This window comes from Danio rerio, chromosome 14, assembly GCF_052040795.2.
Source record: "Danio rerio strain M-AB ecotype USA chromosome 14, GRCz13ab, whole genome shotgun sequence".
In the NCBI taxonomy this organism is placed as follows: domain Eukaryota; kingdom Metazoa; phylum Chordata; class Actinopteri; order Cypriniformes; family Danionidae; genus Danio; species Danio rerio.
The window spans coordinates 9198027-9225000 of record NC_141034.1 but is presented as its reverse complement, the minus strand read 5'-3'; the positions used below and the strand labels follow the sequence as shown (position 1 = coordinate 9225000).

Genomic DNA, 26974 nt, shown 5'->3' with positions numbered 1-26974 from the left:
GAACTGTCTATTTTCATTTTGATATTAACAACTTAACAGACACCAAAAATATTGAGGTGTGTTAAAAGCACGCTGACTGCCTGGAGCTCAGTCACACGCATACGCTGCAGCACATGCCAGTGTATGTGTGTGGTCAGGTGATGTGCGTTTTCAGCAGTGTAGAGTGGACAGAGAGCTGTTCAGAATCGCTAGGTGAAACGCCAGTGTGGACATGTATCGTTTTCATTCTAAAACGCTGTTTTATTCCAATCCCTAGGCAGACGATATACACAAGTTCTCTTTCTTATACAACTTCTTCTCTGGAAATTTCTGTTGCTCTTTAAGGTATAGTTGACCCAAAACTGAAAACTATCATTATTTACTCACCCTTTACTTGTTTCAAACCTATAAGAGTTTCTATTAACTTTTAAAAACAAATGAAGGCATTTTGAAAAATGTGAGAAACGTGTATACAATGACTTCCATAGTGTTTGTTTTTCCTATTATTGAAAGCAATGGTTACTGGTTTTCTGCTTTCTTCAAAATATGTCATAATATAAACTCATAATGGTTTGGAACCACTTGAGCAGGGGTGGCCAACCCTGTTCCAGGAGAGCCACGTTCCTGCAGACTTCAGTTGCTACCCATATCAAACACACCTGAACCAATTAATTAGGACCCGAGCACCACGTGATAATTACAGGCAGGTCTGTTTGATATGGGTTGCAACTGAAATCTGCAGGAAGGTGGCTCTTCAGGAACAAGGTTGGCCACCCCTGTGGTATAGGGTGAGTAAATAGAGGATAAAGGTAAATTTTTGGGTGAACCATCCCTTTTAGCACATGCTGCCAAGGCATCTGTCTTTATTTTAGATGAGCTTATTAAACTCAGAACTTAGAATCTTAGAATACTAATATATTTCAATTCATCACCTAAATTTCCTTTCATATTCATCACCTATGACATGTGGAAAAGCGCAGCTCACATTGATTCTACCAAGAATAATTTGTGGTTAATTACAGAAGGAAAAGGGCCAGTGATGGTGAACTATTTCAAAGCATAACACAATTTTTCCACAAAAGATGCTGCGTAATGAGTAACATAATTCTAGGAATCTGTGGAAACCCCATTTTTCTCAATCAATAACCACTATAAGCCACAAAACATGTTGTTTAAAATGGTCATACCTGTAACTGTCTCCCCTGCAGGGACTTACAAGCCGACTGGAACTCAAGTGTGCGGTCCCGGCACGTCATAGTGCTGTAGAACTGTTTTTCCCCTTCAAAGATATCAGGACGTGGCAGTGAATCTAAAGTTGTCCTGCTGCTGTGAAACTCTCTGCTGGTGTATTAATGGCTTCGGGTGTTACTAAGAGCTTGCCAGGGCTGACAGTCCTTCAGCGACTCAACACACCATCTGAGGATCACAAAATGATTCAATCAATGGCATACATCTTAATTGGCAATTCTGAAAAGTGGCTAAACAGTGTTTAATAGTGCTAGCAAGCAATATATCGAAACGATCAAACATCACAAATGTGAATATTGCGATATACAAACCGCAATGGTTTGAGGTAAATGAGCCTCAAAGTGTTTTTGCATGCAATGTAGTTACATGTCAACACACATCTCTGAAACCAAGCAGAGTGGACATTAGGGCTGCACGATTCTGGCAAAAATGTGAATCAGGATTTTTATTTGCTCAATATTGAGATCACGATTTTCTCATGATTCTGTAAATGTAAAATAAAGGTTAATATGATTAGCCTATTTTTATTGTTCTTTCTCAAACAATGGTAAAACAACAATTATAATATTAGGCCTATGTGTAGGTCTACTGTTGCTTAAAATGGCAAATTTTGTATAGTCATTAAGCCTGGTTTATACTTCTCCGTCAAGTGACCGGCGTAACCCACAGCATATGAAACGCGAGTAGCTGTGCATTTATATTTCTGCGCGCTGTCTCTGTCTCTCTGGTCTGCATTAACACTTCCGAAAAGCTAGTGGGCAGTGAGGTGTTAATGTTCCTCTGTGTCGAGTTTCTTCACTGCTGTTTTGTTTTTTCTGAACGCTTCCTGAAATGTACAGGTGGCTCAAACTCGCTCATTTTGAGGCAGGAACTGGCGGACGTGCAACAACTTTAACTTTGAGGTAAACACAAAACAAAACTTTCCATCCGGAGCTCCTTCACGGGACTCCACACTTGTAAACAATCGCTCCAATGGGTTCGTGCCGCTTGCTTGCGCGGCTCTCGGTCCCGCCCTGACTCGTCAGTGATACCAAGCCGACCAATCACAGAGCTTGCGATACGCGTCGCTGCGATGTGTAATTACATTGTTTGAGAGAGGTGCACGTCATGCGTCGACGCGTAGGCTGCGCCGTAGCATACGCATGCGATTGACGCAGAAGTATAAATAAGCCTTTATGGTGGACTTGAAAAGACTTTCAATATGTCCTGTTTGTAAATTCACAGTAAAATTATGACATCAGAATACAACTATTCATAATTCTGAAGTTGATTTATTATGTTTAAGACAGGGGTCTCAAACTCGCGGCCCGTGGGCCATTTGCGGCCCTCAGTGCAATATTTTGTGGCCCGCGCCGACCACTGTACACTGACAGGCGGGAAGTGTTAGGAGTGTTAGACGCTGTGACGGGCGGGAAGTGTTAGGAGGGAACTCGCGCCGGCCAGAACCAAGGTAAGCTGTTCCCGCCCCTGCCTGCCACTTAGCTACCTATCTGCAGCCTGCCACCTACCTAGCTACAGCCTGCATCTTATATATATATTATAGGTAGATACAGACTGGTACAGACTGATGTGACTGGAGTGGGGTGGGGGTGTTTTATTTATACATATATACGCCTTTTTTTTAGGTGAGGGCAGGCACGTGCACACATAGGGCTCAACCTGTGCAGTGCACATGCCCTTTTTAGTCTTGGATAGAAAGTGCCCTTCCAAAATGATCAAAAGTGCCCCCGCGACGCGGCACAACCTTCGGTCCCGCCCTTCAGTAGGCGCGCGACAACACAGCTCTTGAGTACGCGCGCGACAACACAGCTGATCAGTACGCGCGCATCCACTCTGCAGTGGGTGAGGGAATGGAAGTTTTGAGTGAGTTCCCCCAAGCCACACTGAGGGTCTCAACTGCTTCCGCTCTAAAGCCAAATGTGGTTCAGATTTGTGAGAAGAAGCGCTGTCAAGTCTCTGGCAGCAAGGAGTAGGCAAAAGATGCCATGTTCAGAAGAACTGTTCATAATCTTCACTCAGTGTTCTATTAATGTTCAGGACACTTCATGTTCAGAAGAAATAATTAAAACTGTTAATAATGACATTTGAGGACTTTTTTTTGTGAAATCCCTTATGCGGCCCAGCCTCACCCAGACTTTGCCTCCTGCGGCCCCCAGGTAAATTGAGTTTGAGACCCCTGGTTTAAGACTTGTGCTTGTTATCTGTCATTGACAGCATTATTAGACCATTTGTTTTCACTGGCAAAACTAGAATTTCGTCATTATCAGATTCCTTCTTGCATTATATTTAACATGATATATAGGCTAGGGTTATTATACTGACACAGTCATTTATTTTCATGCACAACATCATGTGTTTGCTGTGAAAGAAAAAAACATCAAATTCTTGTCGTAATCATAACTGTAAAATACGTTATGATCATTTAAATGTGCGCACAGGTTTCACTTTCACTTCTGAGTGCTGCTCATGGCTGCTGTCACATTCATTCAAAAACACATTCATGCAAATAAAACCTGCCGAACGGCACTCAAACAATCGCTCTGTGCAACAAACTGAACGTTATTTACAACTTCATTACCTGTGATTCACAGCATATGCAGGTTGTGCTCACTAAAGTAGGTGTCATGCATGCATGCCCGCGTTCTCGGTAGTAAACAAACAGCTGGTGGTCAGCTCACGTGTGATTTTGCGGCCGCGAATAAAAAATCATTACATGAAGACAAAAATGACATTTTTGGGTGAAATATACGTTATAAATATAGTATGTGCCACTTTCAACACCATTTGAAGGTGTCAATGTGGCTGTGAAGACTTGTGTGTGTGACTGCCTTGCTTCTCTCATGACCTTGAAAATATAATTAGCTGAATCATAGAAAAGCTTAATTAAGAACGTGTGTAGAGTCGAATCGAGATCGTGATCTTTTATGGATTAATCGTGCAGCCCTGGTGGACATGCTGATTTTCTCATCTATAATTCTGTAATATTTTAGTATGGATGCTAAAATATGATCAAGCAATCAAGTCATGTTCAGAAATCAATAAGCATCCACTCCACTCTCCATTGTTTCAAGCGTTTGTGTTTTCCTTGTTCTTCATGATTACTGGTTGATTTATTTCTATTCCAGTTGAACAATAAGTGGTGCTGATTTTTATCTTAATTATTTTTGTTTGTTTACATTTTACAAATGTCTGATTTGTTTTTACGCAACAGACAAAGAAATGACTATTTCATGTTCAGAAGTTGTAGTGAGGCTTTCTATTCCCTAATGTGATGCATACATGCTGGTTATATTATTCCATATTTAATATTTCATTATTATCCATTGCATACCACATCACTGTTTTCCTTAATAGTAGACAGCCAGTGATTAATGTAGCTAGTCAATTAGAAACATTAATACTACAGTGTTTGATCTAGCAAAAAAGCCAAACCAAATGGTAGGGGTGTCAAAATTAATTGTTTTTTCAGTGCACCGCGATGCAGACATGGACAATTCGGTATTAGTTCATTAGTAGATCATCACTGGTCATTACCAACTGATGTCATTTATCTCATGTGCACTATGTCATGGGAGAATACTATTTTGAACGAGCCGAGGGAGAGTAAGCAACTACTTAAAAAGCAGACACCTGTGCAAAGTTCAATGCATTTAAGTTTGCTAAAAAGACTTTCAGTGAAAGTAGAGCAGAACCAGGAGACACTATTTCACTGTTGGGGAGAAAATAAAAGCTTTCTCTTTCTCTCTAAATCTAAATTTCTAAATTGTCCCTAGTGTATGAGTATATGAGGGTGACAGGCCCAGACGACAGGCCGGCCGGAATGTGTAAAAAAAGTTGTTATCATATGGACAAGTCTAAATGGAGGACTTGTTCCAAAGAGCCGACCCCCCAACCATACGGGACTAAGGCCAAAGAAGAAGAAGAAGAAGAAGAAGAATAAGAAGAAGAAGATATATATTGTTGGTTGGCAGTTGGCGTTTCTGTGTGGAGTTTGCATGTTCTTCCTGCATTCACGTGGGTTTCCTCTGGGTGCTCCAGTTTCCCCCCACAGTCCAAAGACATGTGGTACAGGTGAATTGGGTAGGCTAAGTTGTCCCTAGTGTATGAGTGTGTGTATAAATGAGTGTGTGGATGTTTCTCAGAGATGGATTGCAGCTGGAAGGGCATCCGCTGCATAAAAACATGCTGGATAAGTTGGCGGTTCATTCCGCAGTGGCGACCCTGGATTAATAAAGGGACTAGGGATTATTATAAGGGATTAAGCATGGGATAATAACCGTTTTGAAGGTATGCCGTGGTTTTTAGAAGGTTTTAAAACCACCGATATTTTCTGTTATAGCTTTCCTTAGCTATTTGTAGGACTTTTTTTAAAACGTTTTTTAGGACAACAGTAGAAAATAGGTCCAAAGATGCCGTTTTAAATTGTAAAGAAATCTGTGTTTTTAACACTAATGAAGAGAGCAGAAGTCAATGATTCGTTTTAATTATTCAGCCTGACATCTTTAGTGCTACAAATGATTTTAAATGTTTCTAAAAATAAAATATATTGTGTTCAAAGGGGAACTTTTTTTCTTTCTTTTTTATCCAGACATAAAAATGCATATATTAAAGTAGTAATAACAATACTGTGAAACCATGATGTTTTTATCCAAGGTTATCATATCCTCAGAATCTTATAACAGCCCATGCCTAATATATATAAGTTTATATAGTAATAATCATCACTTTCTCATGAGTTAATAATTATTTAACCATTTATCATGTCTCTGTATTTTAATCAATTACTGTACAAAAAGAGGTTGAAAAGATTCAGTGTCGCCCTCTTTAAAACTATTTTCATCATTTATAAATAACAGCATGTTACATATAGTCAAAACCTATGTTAATTACATTTTATAAATAATTGTGTTGGCGGTAGACAAGCACTTTGACATATTTTTATCTTTTATTGCATGTTACATCCAATGTCGAATACATGCAGTGTCAAACATTTTTCCATTAGAAAGAATGAAAAAAAGCAGCTGAAGTGTGTTTTGATTGTGATCACAATATTGTGAATATCTATTACCAAAACAAACTGAATTATTAAATACTGACACATGTAAATGCTGCTAATGCTAAATCATCTAAAGATATGACACAACCTCAGGTTGACCGTGGCCTTTTCATAAAACAAAACACGTTTTGCTTAAGTGTAAGATGACTCTGTCCATTTATTTGGTTGCAATTAATGCACCCAAAACAAACAATAAAAATAGTACAGCAATGCAAGTCTTAATCATCATTCACACTACAAGCGAATCGCAGCGGCAAGGCGACAAACGACCATTGGCGACAAGGTGGGCGTGTCAAGCGTTGTGGCAAAGTTAAGAATCCTTCAACTTTACGCAAATGAAGAGCGATTTTTTTTTTTTGAGCAACAGCCAATAGAAGCACCAGTAGAGCTCACGTGATCTTCACCCAGCTCGCTCAGAGACCAGTTGTATTCTCTGTACTGTAGACCTACACCGACCTGCGTTTGCAGCAGGTCGCCACCCAGAGCGACAGGCAGCTACAAAGTCGCTACTAGTGTGAATAAGGCATAACAAGACATCAATAGCTACATTATCTGAAATGGCATCCAAGTATGACTTCAAAACAACATTAGCACTGTTTGATTGACGTTGTCAGTCATTAGCTGCTAATATGATTTCCCTATTTAGAATTAGCAAGAATACTTTTTGGAGTATATATTATTAAGGAGAATGTCCGAATGTCTGAATATAAAACCAACTTTACTAGGGCTGCACAATATATTGTTTCAGCATCGATATTGCAATGCATGCATCCGCAATAGTCACATCGCAAAGATATGCAATGTTGAGTTGACTTTGCAGTGTCATTTTTAAATATACAAAACTATAATGCGTGCACCATTTATTTCACTTTTATCTTTGCTTTGTTGCATTTATTTACGCTTGTAGTTTGTTTATTACATGTTATGCATGGTTCACTCCCCTACAGAATCAATCAAATTTAATACATTCGGTTCCACTTTATGGACCAATTCTCACTATTAACTACTTGCTTATTAGCATGCGTTATTAAGACATTGGCTGCTTATTAGTACTTATAAAGCACATGTTCTGTATGATTTTATTCTACATCCCTAATTTTACCCATAATAACTATTAATAAGGAGCAATTACTAGTTACAAAAGTCACAATGGTTGGCTTAGCGCAGGAACTGCACCTTAAAATGAAGTGTGACCAAAAACTATTTCCAAGTATAACACAGTATATTGCAATATCAGGGCTTGCAAAACTTTACAATTCCTGGTAGCCCTCGGACAGGCACTCTTTAGTTTTTGGTATCCTGAATATAAATTTAAGTGGCCCAAAGAGAAAATACATTATTCATTAAATTAAAACAAAAACATACATTTACAAAAAAATAAAATAAAATAAAAAGATATCATTAGCGGTATTCTATCTAGACGCGCACACTCATATCATTTAAACACTTAATTGAACAGTTATTTTTTTATAGTCTGACTGACTAACTAACGTATCTTGATCTTAATATTGAGTAACTGCATAAAGATATGATATTTTAGATTTCGCATAGCTTAGACAGGCTTCATGATGTGAACATGATGATGTGAAAAAGCTTGTTTACAAACCAAAGGAAGACATGTCTTGTTAAACTCTACAGTTCTAATTTTTTTAATCGTTCCTGAATGTTTTTAACCATTAACCATCTGTGCGGGATGTTAAGTTTAAGCTGCAATAGACACGTTTAAGTGATATTAAATATAACACGTATGATTATTAAATTTTAAACTTAACTCAGGCTATTTCTGTATCTGAATCTTTGTGTCAGTTTGATCTCTGTGTGAGTGACGAGTGTTTGTGTGCTTCAGTAGCGCGCAAGTTATTTGAGAGGCAATTGTTTATATTGTGGCTTTTCTCAAGTAAACAAGTGGATCTATTGCTGCCGTATTAGCAGCACAGCACATATATAATTATCAAATTTGTAGTAAATGTAAATGTAATTTGTAATAAAATGTAGTAAATGTAAACGCATTGAAATTTATTTTTACTTTCACTACCCTTTCGGGCAGGTGGAGAAGGATTTTGACATCCAGTAGCCCAACTAGAAAAAGCCAAAGGATTTTGCAAGCCCTGAATATATATCGCAGAAAAACTAAACATCGCAATGTCAGATTTTTCTAGGGATTCATCGATATCGATACTTGCATCGGATATCGGTTCAATACCGCATATTTTTGCTGGATCGGGTATCGGCCAGCTGGTACCGATCCAAATCCGATCTTACATGTGCGCTATATTCTGTGTAATTTATAAGCCATCAAAAGCCAAGAAGGAAGCCTATTAAAAGTCACTAGAAAGTTGTCATGTAGGCCTACTATATCATAAATGTTTTGAAGCCATTATACAGTTTAATGTAAGGCACAGATGAATATTTAAGTGGGCAAATTCATGTTCAGTTCAGCGCTTCCCGCCAATGTGCCCGTCAATCATTCACAATTCAAATTGTGTGTCTTGCTCATGACAACACGAAAAACTCTCCAAGACTATTTGTTCCTGTTAATGTAAGTAGTCGGTGGAGAAATGCATTTAGTTTTGCATTAATTGGGTTCATTTTGACCTGTAACATGGAGATCATTGCTGTTTTTTAATCATGTTACGCTGTGTCAGTTAGACCAGCAGATCGCATATACAACACTGGAGTAGAGAGGGTTATTACCTGCTCTTCACACAAAGTAGACCTATCTGAAACTTTAAATGAGAAAAGGCACAATAATACATTAATACATGCGGTCCTTGTTTTGAACTTCACCTTAAATATTCTTGTTTATTTTGAAGATAACTGACCAACAAGAATACATTAAATTAACCAACACATTATACCAAAAGAAATTAGTTTAAAAAAAAATTATTTGTCAGACAAAAAACTATTTCAGACATGCTTTCAGTTTCTCCATCTTGAGTTTAGGCGAGAGAGAATGTAAAATGTAAGTAAAACTGGCTTCAGATAGTTTAGTTTAGTCTGCTACAGTAGGCCTATAGGTGTGTTATTTCTACTTAAGAAGATATATTATTTGAGTTTATCACCAGAGCTTTACAAACTGTATTATGTAAATGAAAAAAAAAAAAAGAATAAAAAACACGACATAGTATCGAGATCGAATCTGTATCAGTCGATTCTCAAAATTATGGTATCGAGATCGGATCGGTTCCAAAAAATGGTATCGGTGCATCCATAGATTTTTCCAATATCATACAGCTCTAAACTTTACCCCAATAAGCCTTAAAGGGAAAGTTCACACAAAAATGAAACTTATTATCATTTACTCTTCCTTCACTTCTTTCAAGCCTATGAGTTTTTTTTTTTTTTTAATACAAATGAGAAAACTGGAAACCTGTAACCAATGACTTCCATAGTATTTGTTTTTTCCACTATGGAAGTCAATGGTTACAGGTTTTCAGATTACTTAAAAATATCTTCTTTTGTGCTCAAAATAAACTCATTAAGGTTTAAAACCATCTCAGAGTGACTAAATAGTTAATACACTTTCATTTTTTGAGCGAACTATCCCTTTAGCATGGTTTTAACAGGTCATTTAAGTAGGCAAACACTTCTATATGGACGTCACTCCCACATCCAAAACTACTTGACAGAGAAGATCTGCTGCCATACTGTTCTCTTTATTATATGGCAACACTACATGTTGCTTTTTCTATATGAAATTTTTAAGTAAACTCAATAGATGACGTCGACAATAACCAGAGCATCAGTCAGTAAACTCAACTCACATGTTATCGGATTATAGGCCACCTAGAATATTCTGGCTTCACAGACAGACCTGGAATAACACCGATCAAAAATTCGTTGTAGTCGATCTATGACATACCTTTATATTATAAAGACTAGATGTGTCTCTAAAGGGTTGTTTATGTCTGCATAGTAACTGATATCGTCTTCAGCCAAGCAGTACGCAGTTCACTGAGCGCTAATTGGCCCACAACTCGACAATATCTGTCTTATATTAAACTGTAATAACGCAAAATGAACATTGACCACAAGGTAATACATTCCTGACATTAGTTATAAGCGTTTACTCACGGTTATTGTGTCATTTCGTCGTTTTTTCCAGTATTCCCGGCTAGTCGATCTTACGGAGGTCGGGGTTTCACTTCCAGTCCTGACCGCTTCCGGTGTGCGCGACGTCACTGCCACGTCCACGAACGCGCACGCTCACTGCCGCCTTTCGATAGTGTGACTTGTGACGCAGAATTATGATTTATGTTAAAAGACTTTATGTTAATACATATTTAAGGTAATAGAAGCTAATCTATTTCAGGGGATAATAGCTGAATATTTCATCACCGCCATACAGTGTCATTTGCTGCTTTAGATGATCTGGTGCTTTTATTATTGTAAGTTTTGAAAAAAAGTAGCAAGAATCTTCAAATTTTAACCTTTATGTTTAATTTTTATATATCAGTACAATGTATTTTTACATTTTACTAAAACTTAAGACGTCCAACAGACAAAAAAAAACATCCATTGGTCATCATCTGTTCATCATTGATAATCTTCGTTTTACTTTAATAAATAATAGAAACTAAAATAATAATTATTTCACAGAAATTGATACAACAGTTAAGATGCGAATAAACACTGTTTATGGATATTCATATTGATTTGATTACATTTAGTGACGGTAAAATTTCAACGCACTACACCACCAGCAGATGTCGCCAAAGGAATTACAAAATAAGCTGCACGTGTCGAAAAGGAAATCACGGAATGACTCATTTGGGGGTGAGTAAGATTTTAGTGATCAAAAATCATATAAGCTCACTAAAACTGAAATCAGTTGCGCACATAACAAACCAAATGGGTTGAAACTGCTTTGGAAACAACCTTTTCAAATAGCAAAACAGAGTTTTACATTTGTGACCTTGGACCACGAAGCATACAGCATATATGTCAGTTTGTTAGCTTTATAAATAAACAGGCTTTTGCTTTTAATTGATATGTACTTTCTTAGGATTGGACATTATTTAGCAGTGATGCAACTATTCAAAAATCTGAGTTAAAAAATCTAAATACTGTTCAAAATTTGCCTTTAAGGATGTCTATTGTAAATGAAGCTCTGCACATTACTACACTATCGGTGAATTACCATTTTGTAAACATTCAGGATGCGCGCGCATTGAGGTTGCAGAAAAAAAAAAACTCTAGAAGTGCTAGCATTTACAGCAAGGGAATGACATCCGATGCGGTACAGAGTTTGCTGTTGTATTATAGATAAGTTATATTGGTTACATGTTATATATTAATTACATAATGCTTTCTGCGTATTATAACAGCTTGCCACCACAGTTATTTGGCAAAAATAACGTTAAAATGAGCGGCGTTCATCTGACTGGTCTGTTTGCGATAGCACCCCACAATGGATATTGGATAAGATGAAATGGCCAAGCATCCAGCCCCAAATATACAACTATTTCATTAAACTCCAAGTGATTGTACAAAAGAGAAGTTAAAGGCCTACAAGTCTTTGAAGGCCAACAGATCTGTTCTGTGTGGTCATGTGCAAGATATAATGTTCCATGATCACCAGATTAAAAATTTTTTAGTGCTAAAAACTGAGGTTCTCCCTAGCCAAAGACAAGGAAAGAAGACGGAACTGTACAAGGCCTGGGTAATCATCAACAAGCAAAACTACTGCATTCTGACAGCAAACTGCACCTGTACGTCAGGGTATGTGAACTTAAATTTTTACGTTTCATTCTAAGCATTTAGTGTCTGCTGTTTAATTAATCATATTAACTGTTTTTGCTAAAATCATTGCTGCAATCAAAAACAAGTAATGTGTGTGGTACAGCATAGCGTGAACTTACCTCATATGAAACTGCAGAGTCCAGCATTTTTAATTAGGTCCTCACTCCATTCAGCTCTTATGATGGCTGTTAGCCAAAGACGTCTGCGGTTGGCATTAAAAGCAGTGTGGTGTACGGTGAAATTTAAGTTTTATATTTTTAGACTTTCAAATTTGGCATCCTTCCGCACAACACAACATTTTTACTATTTCAACCGGTCTATTTTTGCAACTGCTATGTGTGGTTGAACCAGTTTGACGTCATGTGTGATGTAGGTTGGTAATTCGAGAGGGGTCTGGATGCAGACCTGGTGCTATGCAATCTGGGTTGCATCCAATGCTTTTTAATGGGCTCACCTAACCCCGCCCTTAACCCTACCCATCACACTAACGTCACTCGCTCCATTTGAGTGCATTGTGTCTGACACTGTATCGCTGAGTGATGCAATCTCAGCTTGCTTCATGAAGGCTGCATCCAGATACTATTGGGTATTTCCCCTATACAATACACATTCACATTACTACTACTAATAAAACTGTTTTAATGTTTACAGTAGATAATTGACAATTGAGTATAAGACTTACTTAATATGCTAATGGTTTTTGGCATAAAAGAACAGTCATTTTATTTTGACACATTCAATATTTCTTGCCTTTATATTTTTGTAACATAAGACTGTTTTGTTGTCTATAGGGGCTAAATTTGTGATCATGGCTGATACATTTCACTAAAATTTGCTTTTATTCTGATCTGATATTTTTGAGGTTACAATTTAAATTCAAGCGTCACGGTGGCGCAGTGGGTAGCAGCACGATCGCCTCACAGCAAAAAGGTCACTGGTTCAAGCCTTGTCTGGGTCAGTTGGCATTTCTGTGTGGAGTTTGCATTTTTTCCCAGTGTTCGTGTGGGTTTCCTCAGGGTGCTCCGGTTTACCCCACAAGTCCAAAGACATGCGGTACAGGTGAATTGGGTAAGCTAAATTGTCTGTAGTGTATGTGTTTGACTGAGTGTGTGTGTGGATGTTTCCCAGTACTGGGTTGCAGCTGGAAGGGCATCCGCTACATAAAAAACATATGCTGGATAAGTTGGCGGTTCATTCCATATTAATAAAGGGACTAAGCTGGAAAGAAAATGAATGAATGAATCCTTTTTAGATATTTTATCATAAATACCATGTTTGCTAATTATTTTATTTTATGGATGATTGTAGCAATGCAGATAACTTAAGTGTCAACTGTTCTTAAGTGAATATTTGCTTTCTAAAGTCACAGGAAAAATGTATACTGTTGTTATATAAACTAATAATCAATATAATGATTAAAATATTGATAAAAATATTGCAATTAGATGTGTCTCCCTTACTTGTTGTGCATAATTCTCTCATTAAATAATGCACACATTATTACTTGTTTTAATTTAACTGTTATTGTATAAACCAGGGGTTCCCAAACTTCTCAGCCTGCGACCCTCAAAATAACAATGCCAGTGACTTGCGACCCCCAATATCCTCTGAGGTGGTTATAAACACAGAAACCTTGCATGGAATGGTGCACACACACCAATAGACTCAAGTCTATTCCTAGTTAAATTTTTTAAAATGCATGTGAGGGCTGTAAATGGGCCAGAAAGTTTAACCAGGTATAATAAAATCAATCTGCTGCATCTGACGCTATTGCTGTATCTTTAACATGTAATCACCCCAGGGGTTGCAATCCAATAGAACTAGTAACTACAAGCTACTTTAGTAACTATATAGGATAAAGTAACTGTAAAAGACTATTTCTTCTCTTCAGTAGGTTATGGATAAAATATGGTAATTCTTATGTTTTAATAAAAATAAATAGATTTTTGGAAATCACCAGGCGTCCCCCCTTCATTGTCCCACGACCACTTGGGGGGTCCCGACCCCCACTTTGAGAACCACTGGTAACAACAATGATGATTGTTATTATGATAATTAATCATTGTTATTATCACTATCAATAAATACATTGAATTAGAGATGCAACGGTTATAGATTTTGGTTTTACAATTATGCTCTAAGATATAATTACGGTTTTACGGTTATCGCGATTATTATGCAGTCATTAATTTCAAAACACTACTATTTTTAGACACTCACATGAAAACTTCTTATATTTTAAAGTGTTATTTATGGCTGCTCAGTAACCAAATAATGCAGCATAAAAAACAAACATTAAAAACTTTAAAAAAAGTGAAAACAAGTTTTTGGCATTTAAACATAAGTAATATTTTACACTGAAAATAAAAGACAGAACAATGAGTAAATGCATAAAAATAAGAATACATAAAAAAATAGTTGTCGTATGTAAATCTAAACTACTGTCATGTTCACCAGCGAACAAACCACCAGATGTCGCTAGTAAACACTCACTCATGGAACTACAAATCTGCCAGTAAATGGACTACATGTTCAGCCACTGCCAACATTTCTGAGCGTTATTCCCTGCCTGATCTCCTGTGCATAACCCCGGACTGTTTCTGACTCTGAGTTGCCTTCTGCCTGCCCACAACCCACGCTTGTTATACGGACTCTGAACCATGCTGCCTGCCCTCGACCCACGCTTGTTATACGGACTCTGAACCACGTTGCCTGCCACTGATCTATACCTGGTATATCACCCTGTGTCTGTCAGCCGCCAGCCCCTCGACCAATATTGAATGCTGTTGATGTGAGTTTGCACTCTAGTGCGTGTTGTATGTTTGTGATTTGAACTGTGTCTATTAAATACTGCAAAATGGTTCCCTCCGTGTCAGTCTCCTCGTTACAACTACATATTAGTTAAGCATTTACCTTTAAAAGAAAACAAGACATGTGGTCAAAGGCTGCTGAATTTCTGTCTGAAAGGTACTTTTGATCAACTTTATTATGAATTTGTTTGGTATTTTCATTTTAGAAATGAGAAATGTGTATATTCAGGTCTCGAAATTAACCTTTTTTCTTGGTAGCACTGGTGCTCCTAATTAAAATTTAGGCGCACCAGACAAAATTTAGTCGCACCCACCAAAAATTATGAGCACTGTTACTACACGTTTTATATGAACAGATTCTATTATATATTAACACTCTAATCACAACTAACAAATGAACAAAAATCTGCATGCGCTCACTGGCCCTGCACGCACTGCTTGAGATGAACTCAATTAACAATAATAACTGTGCTGTTCTCACGGGTGCTGTCTGATATTGCACAGATGCTATTGACATATAACTTGCATACGTCATCTTAATAGCAATAACAGACTTTTCATTAGCTGCAATGTTAGTTTCATCTCAGTGAATGCATGCTCTTTAGCGATGGTGAACGCGGTGTAAGTCGCACGACTGACAGCATTGTGACAAATAAATGAAGCATTAAATAACATTAGAACATCTCGTGTTTAATGTGTAGATTCAGTGGCAAACACCTGAAAACTCCCTCCCACCGGTTTTACAGTGAATGCTTTAATCATTTTCATAGCAGACTTTAACCACTGGAAGTCTTTTATCCACTCTTAGAAAAGTGTAAATGCTGGATTGACATTCATTACATGATCACTAATCAGATCTGCTATTATTTGTAACTTTAGGTGGTTTCTAAAACTAAATCTGTCAGTGTTGTTTTTATTCTCATATTCAGACCTTTACATTTCCGCGGCTGTAGCTCCCTGTCATTGGAACTGAGTGAATGACAGCTGATATTAACCAATCCATTCGCGTTCTGTTCTAGCGCAGTGGGCCAATAAGGAGAGCATGAAGGCGGGGCAGCCATTGTGGGCTTTGTTTACTGCAGGGAGTTGACATGTCAACTGTTTTAAACCATTCCTGAGTGCTGCGTTTGGTGTATTTAGGTGCAAAGATGTTTAATGCATGAATGCCTTCTAATTTTGCGCATGTAGTGAACATTTTGCAGTGAAAACTGGTCGGACGACATCAATTTTATGCACTCGAACGAATGCTTCCAAATATTTTTTGAGGTCACATAGATAAAATTTCGGGCACATATGGGCACATTTTCGGGCACTTTATATTTCCAATATAAAGATGTGATATGTGAACAGCCCTTAGTTAACAGCCTCAGCCATAGTTAATCCAGTGTGCTTGCGTATTAGCCCTTGAATACAAGCTCGGTACTTTAAACTAGCGCACGGTTGGCATAACTTTGTTTAGTTGCAGCAACTTTGTTCGGTGCAGAAACGAGGTGTTGAGAAGCCTTTACGATTAAAAAACCGCAACGAATTAAAGTGTGGTTAATAGGGAAATCAGCTAATCATTGCGTCCCTACATTGAATGCATTATTATTACACTTTACAGTTTAAGTGACCTAGTGATGTTTATTAATAAAAATGGTTTACACCTTTTAAATAAGATTAAATAAATTTTAAAAAATCACTATTATTATTATTATCAATTGGATAAATATTTGTTCAGTTGTATCATAGGGGGGTGTCATGATGGTAGAGTGGGTAGCACGATCTCCTCACAGCAAGAAGGTCAGTTGGCATATCTGTGTGGACTTTGCATGTTCTCCCCATGTTGGTGTAGGATTCCTTTGGGTGCTCTGGTTTCCTTAAGTCCAAAGACATGCGCTATAGGTGATTTGGGTAAGCTAAATTGACCGTAGTTTATGTGTGTAAATGCAAGAGTGTATGGGTTTTTCCCAGTAATGGGTTGCAGCTGGAAGGGGATCCGCTGTGTATAACATATGCTGGATAAGTTGGTGGTTCATTCCGCTGTGGGGACCCCTGATTAATAATGGGACTAAGAAAAAGAAGATGAATGAATGAATTATAGTGATCAATGTTTCAAAGAAATTCTGATTCTTTTTTTAATTAAATAATGCACAAATAGTTTGGTCAACATTTAGGCCGGTCACCATCTTTTGGCAAAATGCTATAGTTTTAGGCCCCGCACAGGCATATTCCCTACAATTCAACATGAAGCGACAAGTAAACTGTTTGATGTCCTCTCAGCATAAGAGCTTTTTGTACTCCTTATCTCTTTAGTGCCGATCAGCCCGACTCACTTTGAATCCAGAAAACCCTGCAACTTATCTCAGGATCTGCATTATTTGACCGTTTTTGGACTTGAGACCGATGACACAGCTCTTTTCATACCATATAAGACAGGATTTAATTGGATCTATGTTTTCCCCACTGTACACATGCTCATAAAAACACATTCAAAAACACAATTAATGACAAAAACATGACGGTTTACATTTTTCTCTCACAAACACATAGACACTCAGACAATGTCGTCGCCTGTGCCAGATAACATCACAACACACACATATTCATGTTGTCCAGATAGCATCCAGGCCTGCTAGAACACAGCTGCTTCAACAAAGAGAAGCAAGCAAAACACCACTGATGTTTTATCATTAGTGCCACTTTGAGCGCACACACACACACACACACACACACACACACACATGGCAGGGCAGGAAAAACAACATGGGACTTTGTGATTTTAGCTTGAAAAGAAAAAAGAGGCGAATCTGACAGAGGAAGAGGGAGGCCCTGGAAAATATAATTTCTATAATTCCTACAAGAAGAGAGAGAGGGAGGAAGGGAGCGAAAGACGGCACAGAAATGTATTCCATCTTCTGGACGGATGAGTCACTCTCGATTTTTCTCTCTCTCCCCGTTTTTCGTAATCTTGCAGGCGGCTGCTAAATTTAGTCCTGGCGCTGAGCCCTGACAGACAGGTAGGCCAGCATCAGCCTCAAAATGAGTCTGCACACACTGTACCAAACAGGGCCACAACCATCACAAAGCACAAAGAATTAGAAATGCCCAGACTGTCTCCCCAATACTTGAAATTGTTGCTATTACACAACACCCTCATAAAGTTGATATAAATGTTTAAAATCAGTATTTTTAGCTCTGGTTCAGCCTTCCAAGTGAACTTATCAATGTCAAAATGACTGAGATGACTAATCAGAAACCATAAATTCTTGTTCAGGAAAATGTGCCAAAACTGGTAAAACAGTTCACTGAACTTGAAAACTCTGAAAAAATGAAATGACAGGCCCAGAGTCCTGATTTAAATCTGACTGGAAAATCCTTGGTGAGCAGAGCAATGAGAGACAATTGATGTCCTGTGAGAGACTAGTTATAACTGTGGGAGACTAATGATGTCTCTGAGAATGCTTTCACACCTAGACTTTTGTTTCGGAACCTGTCTCTTTTCCCCAGTTAGCGTGGTTCGTTTAGCATATGTGAATCCAGCAATCGCGCTCGGATCCACGCCAAAACAATTGGACCAATTGCCACCCCTGTAACGTCCAAACGACTGAAAACCTTGCAAAAGTGAACGTCCTGCAAAGCCTCTACAGCAGGGGTTGGCAAACTTGGTCCTGGAGGGCCGGTGTCCTGCACAGTCTAGCTCCAACACTAATCAAACACACCTGAATAAGCCAATCATTGTCTTCAAGATCACTAGAAATCTTTAAGCAGATGTGTTTAATTAAAGTTGGAGCTAAACTGTGCAAGACACCGGCCCTCCAGGACTGAGTTTGCCCACCCTTGCTCTATAGCCAACTTCCATGGTCATATGGTCTCCAGCCTCTCTCCCTGCACTCCTCACAAGTTCCTGGTATTTACCACGCTTTCTCTCATTAGCTTCCTCAGTATGCTCCTCTGGTTTCTCTCCAACTGTAATGAAGTGAACTGTCTTCTTTGGAGCATGATGGTACTTGCTTGATAGTGTCCATCAGCCAGAATCTTTGGGCAGCTGCTGAAAAGAGTTGTTAAAGAGCTACCTACAGAGTAAAGAAGGCAGGAAAGTGTCTCACTCCTTCCCCAGACAAGTTTGACATGGTTGGCAGGAAGTCATAGACCGCTTATACCAGGAAACAGACCTAGAGATAATCTGCATGCAAGATGTTTGCCTAGGTGCTCTTGCACTGCAATGTATTCTCCTACCTTGTCTACTCTGCCTGCTGCTGGAGTCCCACCGCCCTGCTCACTTGCTCTTCCTTCACATCGGCATGAAACTTCCTGGAGTAGATGATGTTTTTCCTTGCCAAAGACCTGGTTAACCAAGGTCTGAATCTTTCTAAGGCATAGCTGAAGATGATGGAAGTCATTGTTTTGAGTCAGCTGTCAGCATCCTTTTGCTTGAATGATGTTGGACGCATCCTTATCAAACTGCAGCTACTCAATTCATTTGCTGGCTTCACTGTTAGACATTTCTGTAAATTACACAGTTATTTACTGTATTTCACCCAGTGTAATACTGCAAATTCCTTTTACGGTAAATAACTGTATTTACCGTTGCATTATGGGAATTTAGTGTGACGTCGAACAACATATACAGCGATGTACTGTATTTGTAAAAATTCGTGTATTATACTGTATTTTCCACAACTGCTTCAACGCCACCTTGCGGCGATTCGACTATGCACCACATTTTGCCTGAGGACCCTGGAGCAATTCTGGAGGACAATTTATTAGTGTGCCTGAAGAACATACTGGATTTAACAAACTTTACTCTGGTAAGCTGAGGCAGTGTTTCATTTTACAGAATGTTTTGTGGACGAGAATAGAACAAAGTAAAGCATAAAGTTGGCTATTATTATTTTCTCTGGCTTGGCGTTATTTCGCCCATTTGAGAAATATATCATCTATTAAGATGTTACCTTTATTTAATTTATTACATTAACACTACTATTACTTTAAATAAGACTGTTTATGACTATTAGCCATTGTTCTCGTCATCTTTTTATTTATTTACATAGGAACCGGTGTTGCAGCGGGTTTTGGTTTAGGAGGGAACCAGAGGTATGCAGACAGTTTTGGAGGACACTTAGCACGAGACAACGGTCCGGCAGAGAGTGTTTTCCCCCACAAGAATATGAATGAAAGACCAACAAATAATCCAGGTAAAAGCGCGTCTGTCTGTGCTGACAACACTCGACATTGATTTGAGCACCTCTATTAGCATTTGTTTGCTCGGCAACATTGGCTGAAGCGATCTTAAAATGGTAATGTTAACTGTTAGCTAAACTGAGCTAAGTTTATACTGAATTGGACTCAAACTCATTTTAACGTGCACCGTTTAACTTATATTGATTTATACTATATATATTAGATGTTGTGAACTTATTTTTCTCTGGTTTAGAGTAACTTATAACGTTAGCTTGAGAAAATAACATCGCGACGTAACCTATAAGAACGTTAACGTAAATCTATACAATATGCATAGAGGTAAAGTTGGTTTTATATTCGCACATTCGTTCATTTAGAAGACTCTATACTGTTTACCATGTTACTTTGAATATTCGATCAGAATTAGCATGCCAGTATGACTTGAAATCAACATTAACACTGTTTATTTGACCGTGAGCATGTTGTACTTTGATAGTCATTAGCTGCTAAAATGATTTCGCTATTTAGAGTTTGCAAATAATACTTTTATGAAATTAAATTATTAAGGGGGAAGTCTGAATCTGCTAATATAAAACCAATTTTACCTCTATGCATTATGCTAATAACCACCTTTTTGCTATTTATTGTTTGCTAATTATTTTTTTATCACAACTCTTGACATTTGGTTTAACATAATTGTTACCATTATATTTTTTTCTGTTTAGATATGGCACTGGCACAGCAGCAGGTTTTGTCTGAAGAAACAAACAGCATTTCGGAGGAACATCTTGATCAGCACAGCCTTATGCTTAAAAAATAAGCAAGACCAGTAAGCAACCAAGGTAAACAAATAAAAAAAAAGTTGTGTGGAGGTTGTGGATTGTAGCATGGTATTCTTATCTGTATTTTTGGCTTTTTTATGGTCTCAATATAGAATACTGGGAGCTTACCTGTGCAAACTGGACCTCATACAACAGTAAGTACTGTACATCTATTTGTTTCTCAATATAGTAACGTTACTTTTAATACAAAATGTGTCACATGTTTAGTTGCTAGCTAAATAAAAAAAATCTTTTTCCCTTTTTTATTAAACAATTTAGTAGGGTTTTTTTCATCTTTGTTTATAATATTTTTGAGCAGATTGAGGTCTGTCATGGGTCAGACATTTCATAATACAATAATTAGTATTGGGATACATGCATTTGTCTATGTATTAAATGTCTTTTTCCCCATTTCATGTTGCCTAAATATTTTGTAATAAATAAAATAATAAAATTTTTTGTATAAATAATTCCAGAGGATGAAACAAAATGCACAGCAACAACCAGAGTGAGCCAGAAGAAGACAGGAGAAGTAGTGAAGAGAATGACAACCATGAACAACAGTGAGTTATCCTTCTTTCACCAGCTAACTGAGAACTTGGATTAGGTGAGACACTCTCAATAATTGTATCAGTATTCAGTCAGTTTTAGTTTATTAGGAATACATAAAACAAATAGTCTAATCTGTCCTGCAGTGAATCAACCCATCACAAATGCTACAATGTTTTTGTAAAACCTTGTTAGGGAAAAAAATAAACAGGACATTCTGGTTAGTTATCTTTTAAACATGGTAGTGAGCAGGTTATGAGCAGGAGCCAGTTGCTCAGTACCAGCTGAAAACTACCCCAACCTAGCTGCCATGCTTCAAAATAATTAACCAGTATATGATTTATTTTTTTAAACAAGCTTCTTCTATGCTTATGTTAGTCTGTTTGTCCTTATCCAGAGTTCTTCATAATCCTGAACTGGGCCAAATCCTGACCAGATGCTGTGGTGGTCATGGAGGAGTGAATCCTAAAAGACACACGTGATCAATGAGTTTCCGCATTGATCCAATGGGCCAGCCTGACCACCCGCTGGTGAACTTTCAAGCCTCTGGTGCCTAGACTGCGGCCTTGCACAAGTTTGGCTAGAGGAGAACTGGTCATGCCCAACTGAGCCTGGTATCTCTCAAGGGATTTTATTCTACACTTTCGTCAGTTGGTGAAGTTTGTTCCATGCCACTGTCGCCACTGGATTGCTTGGCTACGATTGGTGGATCGGTGTATTTGCTCTTCAGTGTTTGGACTTTCAGCAGAGACATTTACTGCTTCAATTCTGAAAACTGGACTGAAGCAGCTTCAATTTATAAGAACTTCTATGTTAAGCTGCTTTGACATCATTGATCTACATTGTAAAAGTGCAATAGAAATAAAGATGAATTGCATTTGAACATGTGAATTCAGACCTTGTTGAGCATTTGACACCAGAATTAGTAATATTTTAAAGTTGGGTTGTTTCTGAGTCGGCTAATAGTTACAAATATTTATTTTTCCAACAATATGTAATTCAGAAGTTAAAATTTTTATTGTACATGTATGTTCTAGTGCTTTGTGTGATTTATTTATTTTTAATGTGTTGATTTTATTGCTTAATGTAATTTTCACACATTTTCCTTAAATGCTTTAAGCATTATTAATGTTTTAAAGAATGGAATATTTTGTAATTGTGTCTGGTTTAATGTCAGTAGTACTTAGTACAATTGGGTTTTTTTTTCTCAACAATATGCAGGTCAGACACTTACATTAGTTTTGTACATGTATGTTAATGTGCTTTGTCATTTTCAATGTTTTTTTTCTTAAAATAAAATATTTTGAATGATTGAAATGTAATGTTTTTACACATTTTTAAGCTTGTTTTAAGCATCTCCAATGTTTTAAATAAAGAGTGTTTATTTTGTTAATATTTTGTAATTGTGTCTTTTTTATGTCTATAGTATTAAAATAATATTAATAAAATTATATTATAAAATATTTAGGACAAAATTAAAAGGTTTACAGTAGCTAACTGTTAACTTAGGTTTTTACAGTAGTTAACCATTTTTAGACACTACGGTAACATGCTGTAAACGGATTTACAGTTGTATACTGTAAATCTAAAATACAGTAACTTACTGGCAACAGTGTTGCCAGTAAGTTACTGTAAAAACCCTTTGAAATGTCTAACAGTGTTGGGGCCACTTAATTCACTGGTAAACTACTCTGCTGGGATTTGGAGATTCTGGTACTTGTAGGGACTTGGCTCTGAGTTACCTCATGGCCGGGCTCCTCTTGGGACCTAACAAGGTTCAGGACCTGTGCTTTGAACCTTACTAGTCTGCTCCAAACATTTCATTCTGGAATCCTGATGGATTTTTAGACCCTGATGATTCTTACACACCTTTCCACAAATTATGTTTGTGAGAGACTAGTGAGAGACTAGTGATGTCTTTGAGTGACTAGTGACATCTGTGAGAGAACAGTGATGTCTGCGAGAGACCAGTGAGAGACTTGTGATGTCTTTGATAGACTAGTGAGAGACTAGTGATGTCTTTGAGTGACTAATGATGTCTGTGGGAGACTAGTGGTGTCTTTGAGTGACTAGTGAGAGACTAGTGATGTCTTTGAGTGACTAGTGAGAGACTAGTGATGTCTGTAAGATACTAGTGATGTCTATGAGAGAATAGTGAAGTCTGTGAGAGACTACTGAGAGACTAGTGATGTATGTGAAAGACTAGTGATGTCTGAGTAACTAGTGAGAGACTAGTGATGTCTGTGAGAGACTAGTGAAAGACTAGTGAGGTCTGTGAGAGACTAACAATGCCTTTGAGAGACTTGTGATGTCTTGTGTGAGACTAGTGATGTCTTTGAGTAACTAGTGAAAGACTAGTGATGTATTTGAGAGACTAGTGATGTCTGTGAGAGACTAGTAATGTATTTGAGTAACTAGTGAGAGTCTAGTGATGTCTTTGAGAGACTAGTGAGAGACTAGTGATGTCTATGAGGTCCTAGTGATGTCTGTGAGAGACTAGTGATGTCTTTGAGAGACTAGTGAGAGTCTAGTGATGTCTTTGAGAGACTAGTGAGTGACTAGTGATGTCTGTGAGAGACTAGTGATGTCTTTGAGAGACTAGTGAGAGTCTAGTGATGTCTTTGAGAGACTAGTGAGAGACTAGTGATGTCTTTGAGAGACTAGTGAGAGTCTAGTGATGTCTTTGAGAGACTAGTGAGTGACTAGTGATGTCTGAGAGACTAGTGATGTCTTTGAGAGACTAGTGAGAGACTAGTGATGTCTTTGAGAGAATAGTGAGAGACTAGTGATGTCTTTGAGACTAGTGACTAGTGATGTCTGTGAGAGACTAGTGATGTCTTTGAGAGACTAGTGAGAGACTAGTGATGTCTTTGAGAGACTAGTGAGAGTCTAGTGATGTCTTTGAGAGACTAGTGAGTGACTAGTGATGTCTGAGAGACTAGTGATGTCTTTGAGAGACTAGTGAGAGACTAGTGATGTCTTTGAGAGAATAGTGAGAGACTAGTGATGTCTTTGAGACTAGTGAGTGACTAGTGATGTCTGTGAGAGACTAGTGATATCTGTGAGAGACTAGTGATATCTGTCAGAGACTAGTGATGTCTTTGAGTGAATACTGAAAGACTAGTGATGTCTGTAAGAGACTAATAATGTTTTAGTAACCAGTGCGCGACTAGTGATGTCTGTGATGGCTAGTGAGAGACTAGTGATGTCTATGAGAGACTAGTGATGTCTGTGAGAGACTAGTGATGTCTTGTGTGAAACTAGAAATGTCTGTGAGAGACTTGTGATGTCTGTGGGAGACTAGTGATGTCTTGTGTGAAACTAGTAATGTCTGTGAGAGACTTGTGATGTCTGTGAGAGACTAGTGATGTCTTGTGTGAAACTAGTGATGTCTGTGAGAGATTAGTGAGACAAGAGTGATGTCTTGTGAGAGACTAATTAAACTAGTTGGACTGTAATAGCATGTAAAGAACCTACAAAAATAATTATGTTCCCGACTATAATTGAACCTAGAATTTCCTGCACTGTTTCCTTTACTATTTATTTATAATTTATAAATCAAGTTGGTCTCCCCTTAATATTCAGAACATGGTTGCAGTCTTGGAGCAAAGCACACTCAAACACACACAGACATAAATCCATAGGCGCGCACACACACACACACACACACACACACACACACACACACACACACACACACACACACACACCTTGCATCAAGCACAGTCATGAAACATGCTATGAATTATTTATATGAGAACGGTCTGTGCAGCGGCTCTGGCTCTTCTCTGCAAGTGAAGCGTTGTTGAAGGATTTTTCAGTTTTAATAATGTCACTGTAATCTGATGTCTGGATCTCTATTAATACAGAATCCCATTTGAGAGCGATGAGGAGAGCAGACAGTGAATAAAAGCACCGCTGTCGCACAGCGTGATAAAATCTGACCTTTACAAAACTGTCAGCAAGCACAGGACAGTAAAAACCCCTTATTTCAGTCTATAATATGATAGAACATGCTGGGTATTAGGTGAAATAATTCACTTAACGTGTCTCATGAAAAGACTCCAGACCTGATTACATAATAAAAAAAAAAAAAAAAAAAAAAATATATATATATATATATATAATATATATAAATATATATATATATATATATATATATATATATATATATATATATATATATATATATATATATATATATATATATATATATATATATATATATATATATATATATATATATATATATATATATATATATATATATATATATATATATAAATATATATATATAATATATATATATATATATATATATATATATATATATATATATATATATATATAATATATATATAAATATATATATATAATATATATATATATATATAAATATATATATATAATATATATATATATATATATATATATATATATATATATATATATATATATATATATATATATATATATATAAAATGTGTTTTTGTCATTACATTTATTCATTCATTTTCTTGTCGGCTTAGTCCCTTTATTAATCCGGGGTCGCCACAGCGGAATGAACCGCCAACTTATCCAGTAAGTTTTTATGCAGCGGATGCCCTTCCAGCCGCAACCCATCTCTGGGAAACATCCACACACACACTCATACACTATGGACATTTTAACTTACCAACCTGTACCGCATGTCTTTGGACTGTGGGGGAAACCAGAGCACCCGGAGGAAACCCACTCGAACGCAGGGAGAACATGCAAACTCCACATAGAAACGCCAACTAAGCCGAGTCTCGAACCAGCGACCCAGCGACCTTCTTGCCGTGAGGTGACACAGCACTACCTACTGCGCCACTGCTCCCGTCATTACATTCCATAATTTAGTAATTATATTAATAATATACATTTTAAAAAGATAATAAAATAAGCTTCAGTTTCGACACCCAAAATAATTTAACTTATTTTATGTTATTTATTCTAAGTAATATTTCAGTCAAAACTATATTAAACGAAATGTAACTATAATTCTAAAATTATTATAGGATTTTAAATATACTCTTAAATATAATAGATATAATATGTAAATGTAATACTACACAATCATAATCATTGTCATTATCATGATCAAAATATATTTAAAATCTAAATATATCATATTGAATGTTTCAGATGAATAAATTAAAAAATATAAATGTAATAGCAATAGATATATTTTTTAAACATAATATTTTCTATATGCCATATAATAACAACAGTAGTAAAATTATTATAATAATTGATTAAAAAGTTCAATTAAAATAGATTAAAATGAAAAGCTGTTTAGGGGATTATTTTATGAGGCCAAACTCTTTCTACTTAGCTGTAGGCCTATACTGAAAGGCTGAATACATAAAAGCCTACCTAATCACTGTAGCCTGACGGATGAACAAATACAATTAAAACCTTATGAATTAATAGTATATCTTGTAAGATACTGCATGATGCAAATATAGTATTATTTGATAAATTTTTTAAGTTTTCATTACGTTTTGGGCATGAAATCCATGCTAACTCCACCCTTCTGAGGGGATCAGTTTAATCCAGATTTTTTGGATCAAAGTGATCCAAAT

At 37.1% G+C, this 26974-nt stretch overlaps 1 protein-coding gene and 1 long non-coding RNA gene across 7 annotated transcripts in view; one reads left to right on the top strand and one right to left on the bottom strand.

Annotated features, from left to right (window-relative positions):
* stx5a (syntaxin 5A) overlaps positions 1-10477 on the bottom strand; it is a 24066-nt gene extending 13589 nt beyond the window's left edge. For 4 of the 5 annotated variants that reach the window (XR_015506744.1, XR_015506743.1, XR_015506745.1 and 1 more), the window contains exons 1-2: positions 10358-10477; positions 1167-1395 (exon numbers count right to left, since the gene is read on the bottom strand). Coding sequence is in view for 1 of the 5 variants with exons in the window: in NM_001002333.1 (NP_001002333.1) it covers positions 1167-1235 (69 nt within the window). In the remaining 4 variants the exon portion in view is untranslated. The remainder of the gene's footprint in view (positions 1-1166; positions 1396-10357) is intronic. The other variant, NM_001002333.1, reaches the window with a different exon arrangement.
* Positions 10478-11018: 541 nt separating this feature from the next.
* On the top strand, positions 11019-22761 carry LOC147840768 (uncharacterized). Of its 2 annotated transcripts, XR_015507141.1 has the most exons (7): positions 11019-11059; positions 11906-12004; positions 19869-20012; positions 20724-20840; positions 20933-20974; positions 21296-21382; positions 21766-22761. It is a non-coding gene; the product is annotated as an uncharacterized LOC147840768 (long non-coding RNA). The 2 variants fall into 2 exon arrangements; XR_015507140.1 differs by lacking the exons at positions 11019-11059; positions 11906-12004 and adding an exon at positions 19308-19625.
* The last annotated feature ends 4213 nt before the right edge of the window (positions 22762-26974 follow it).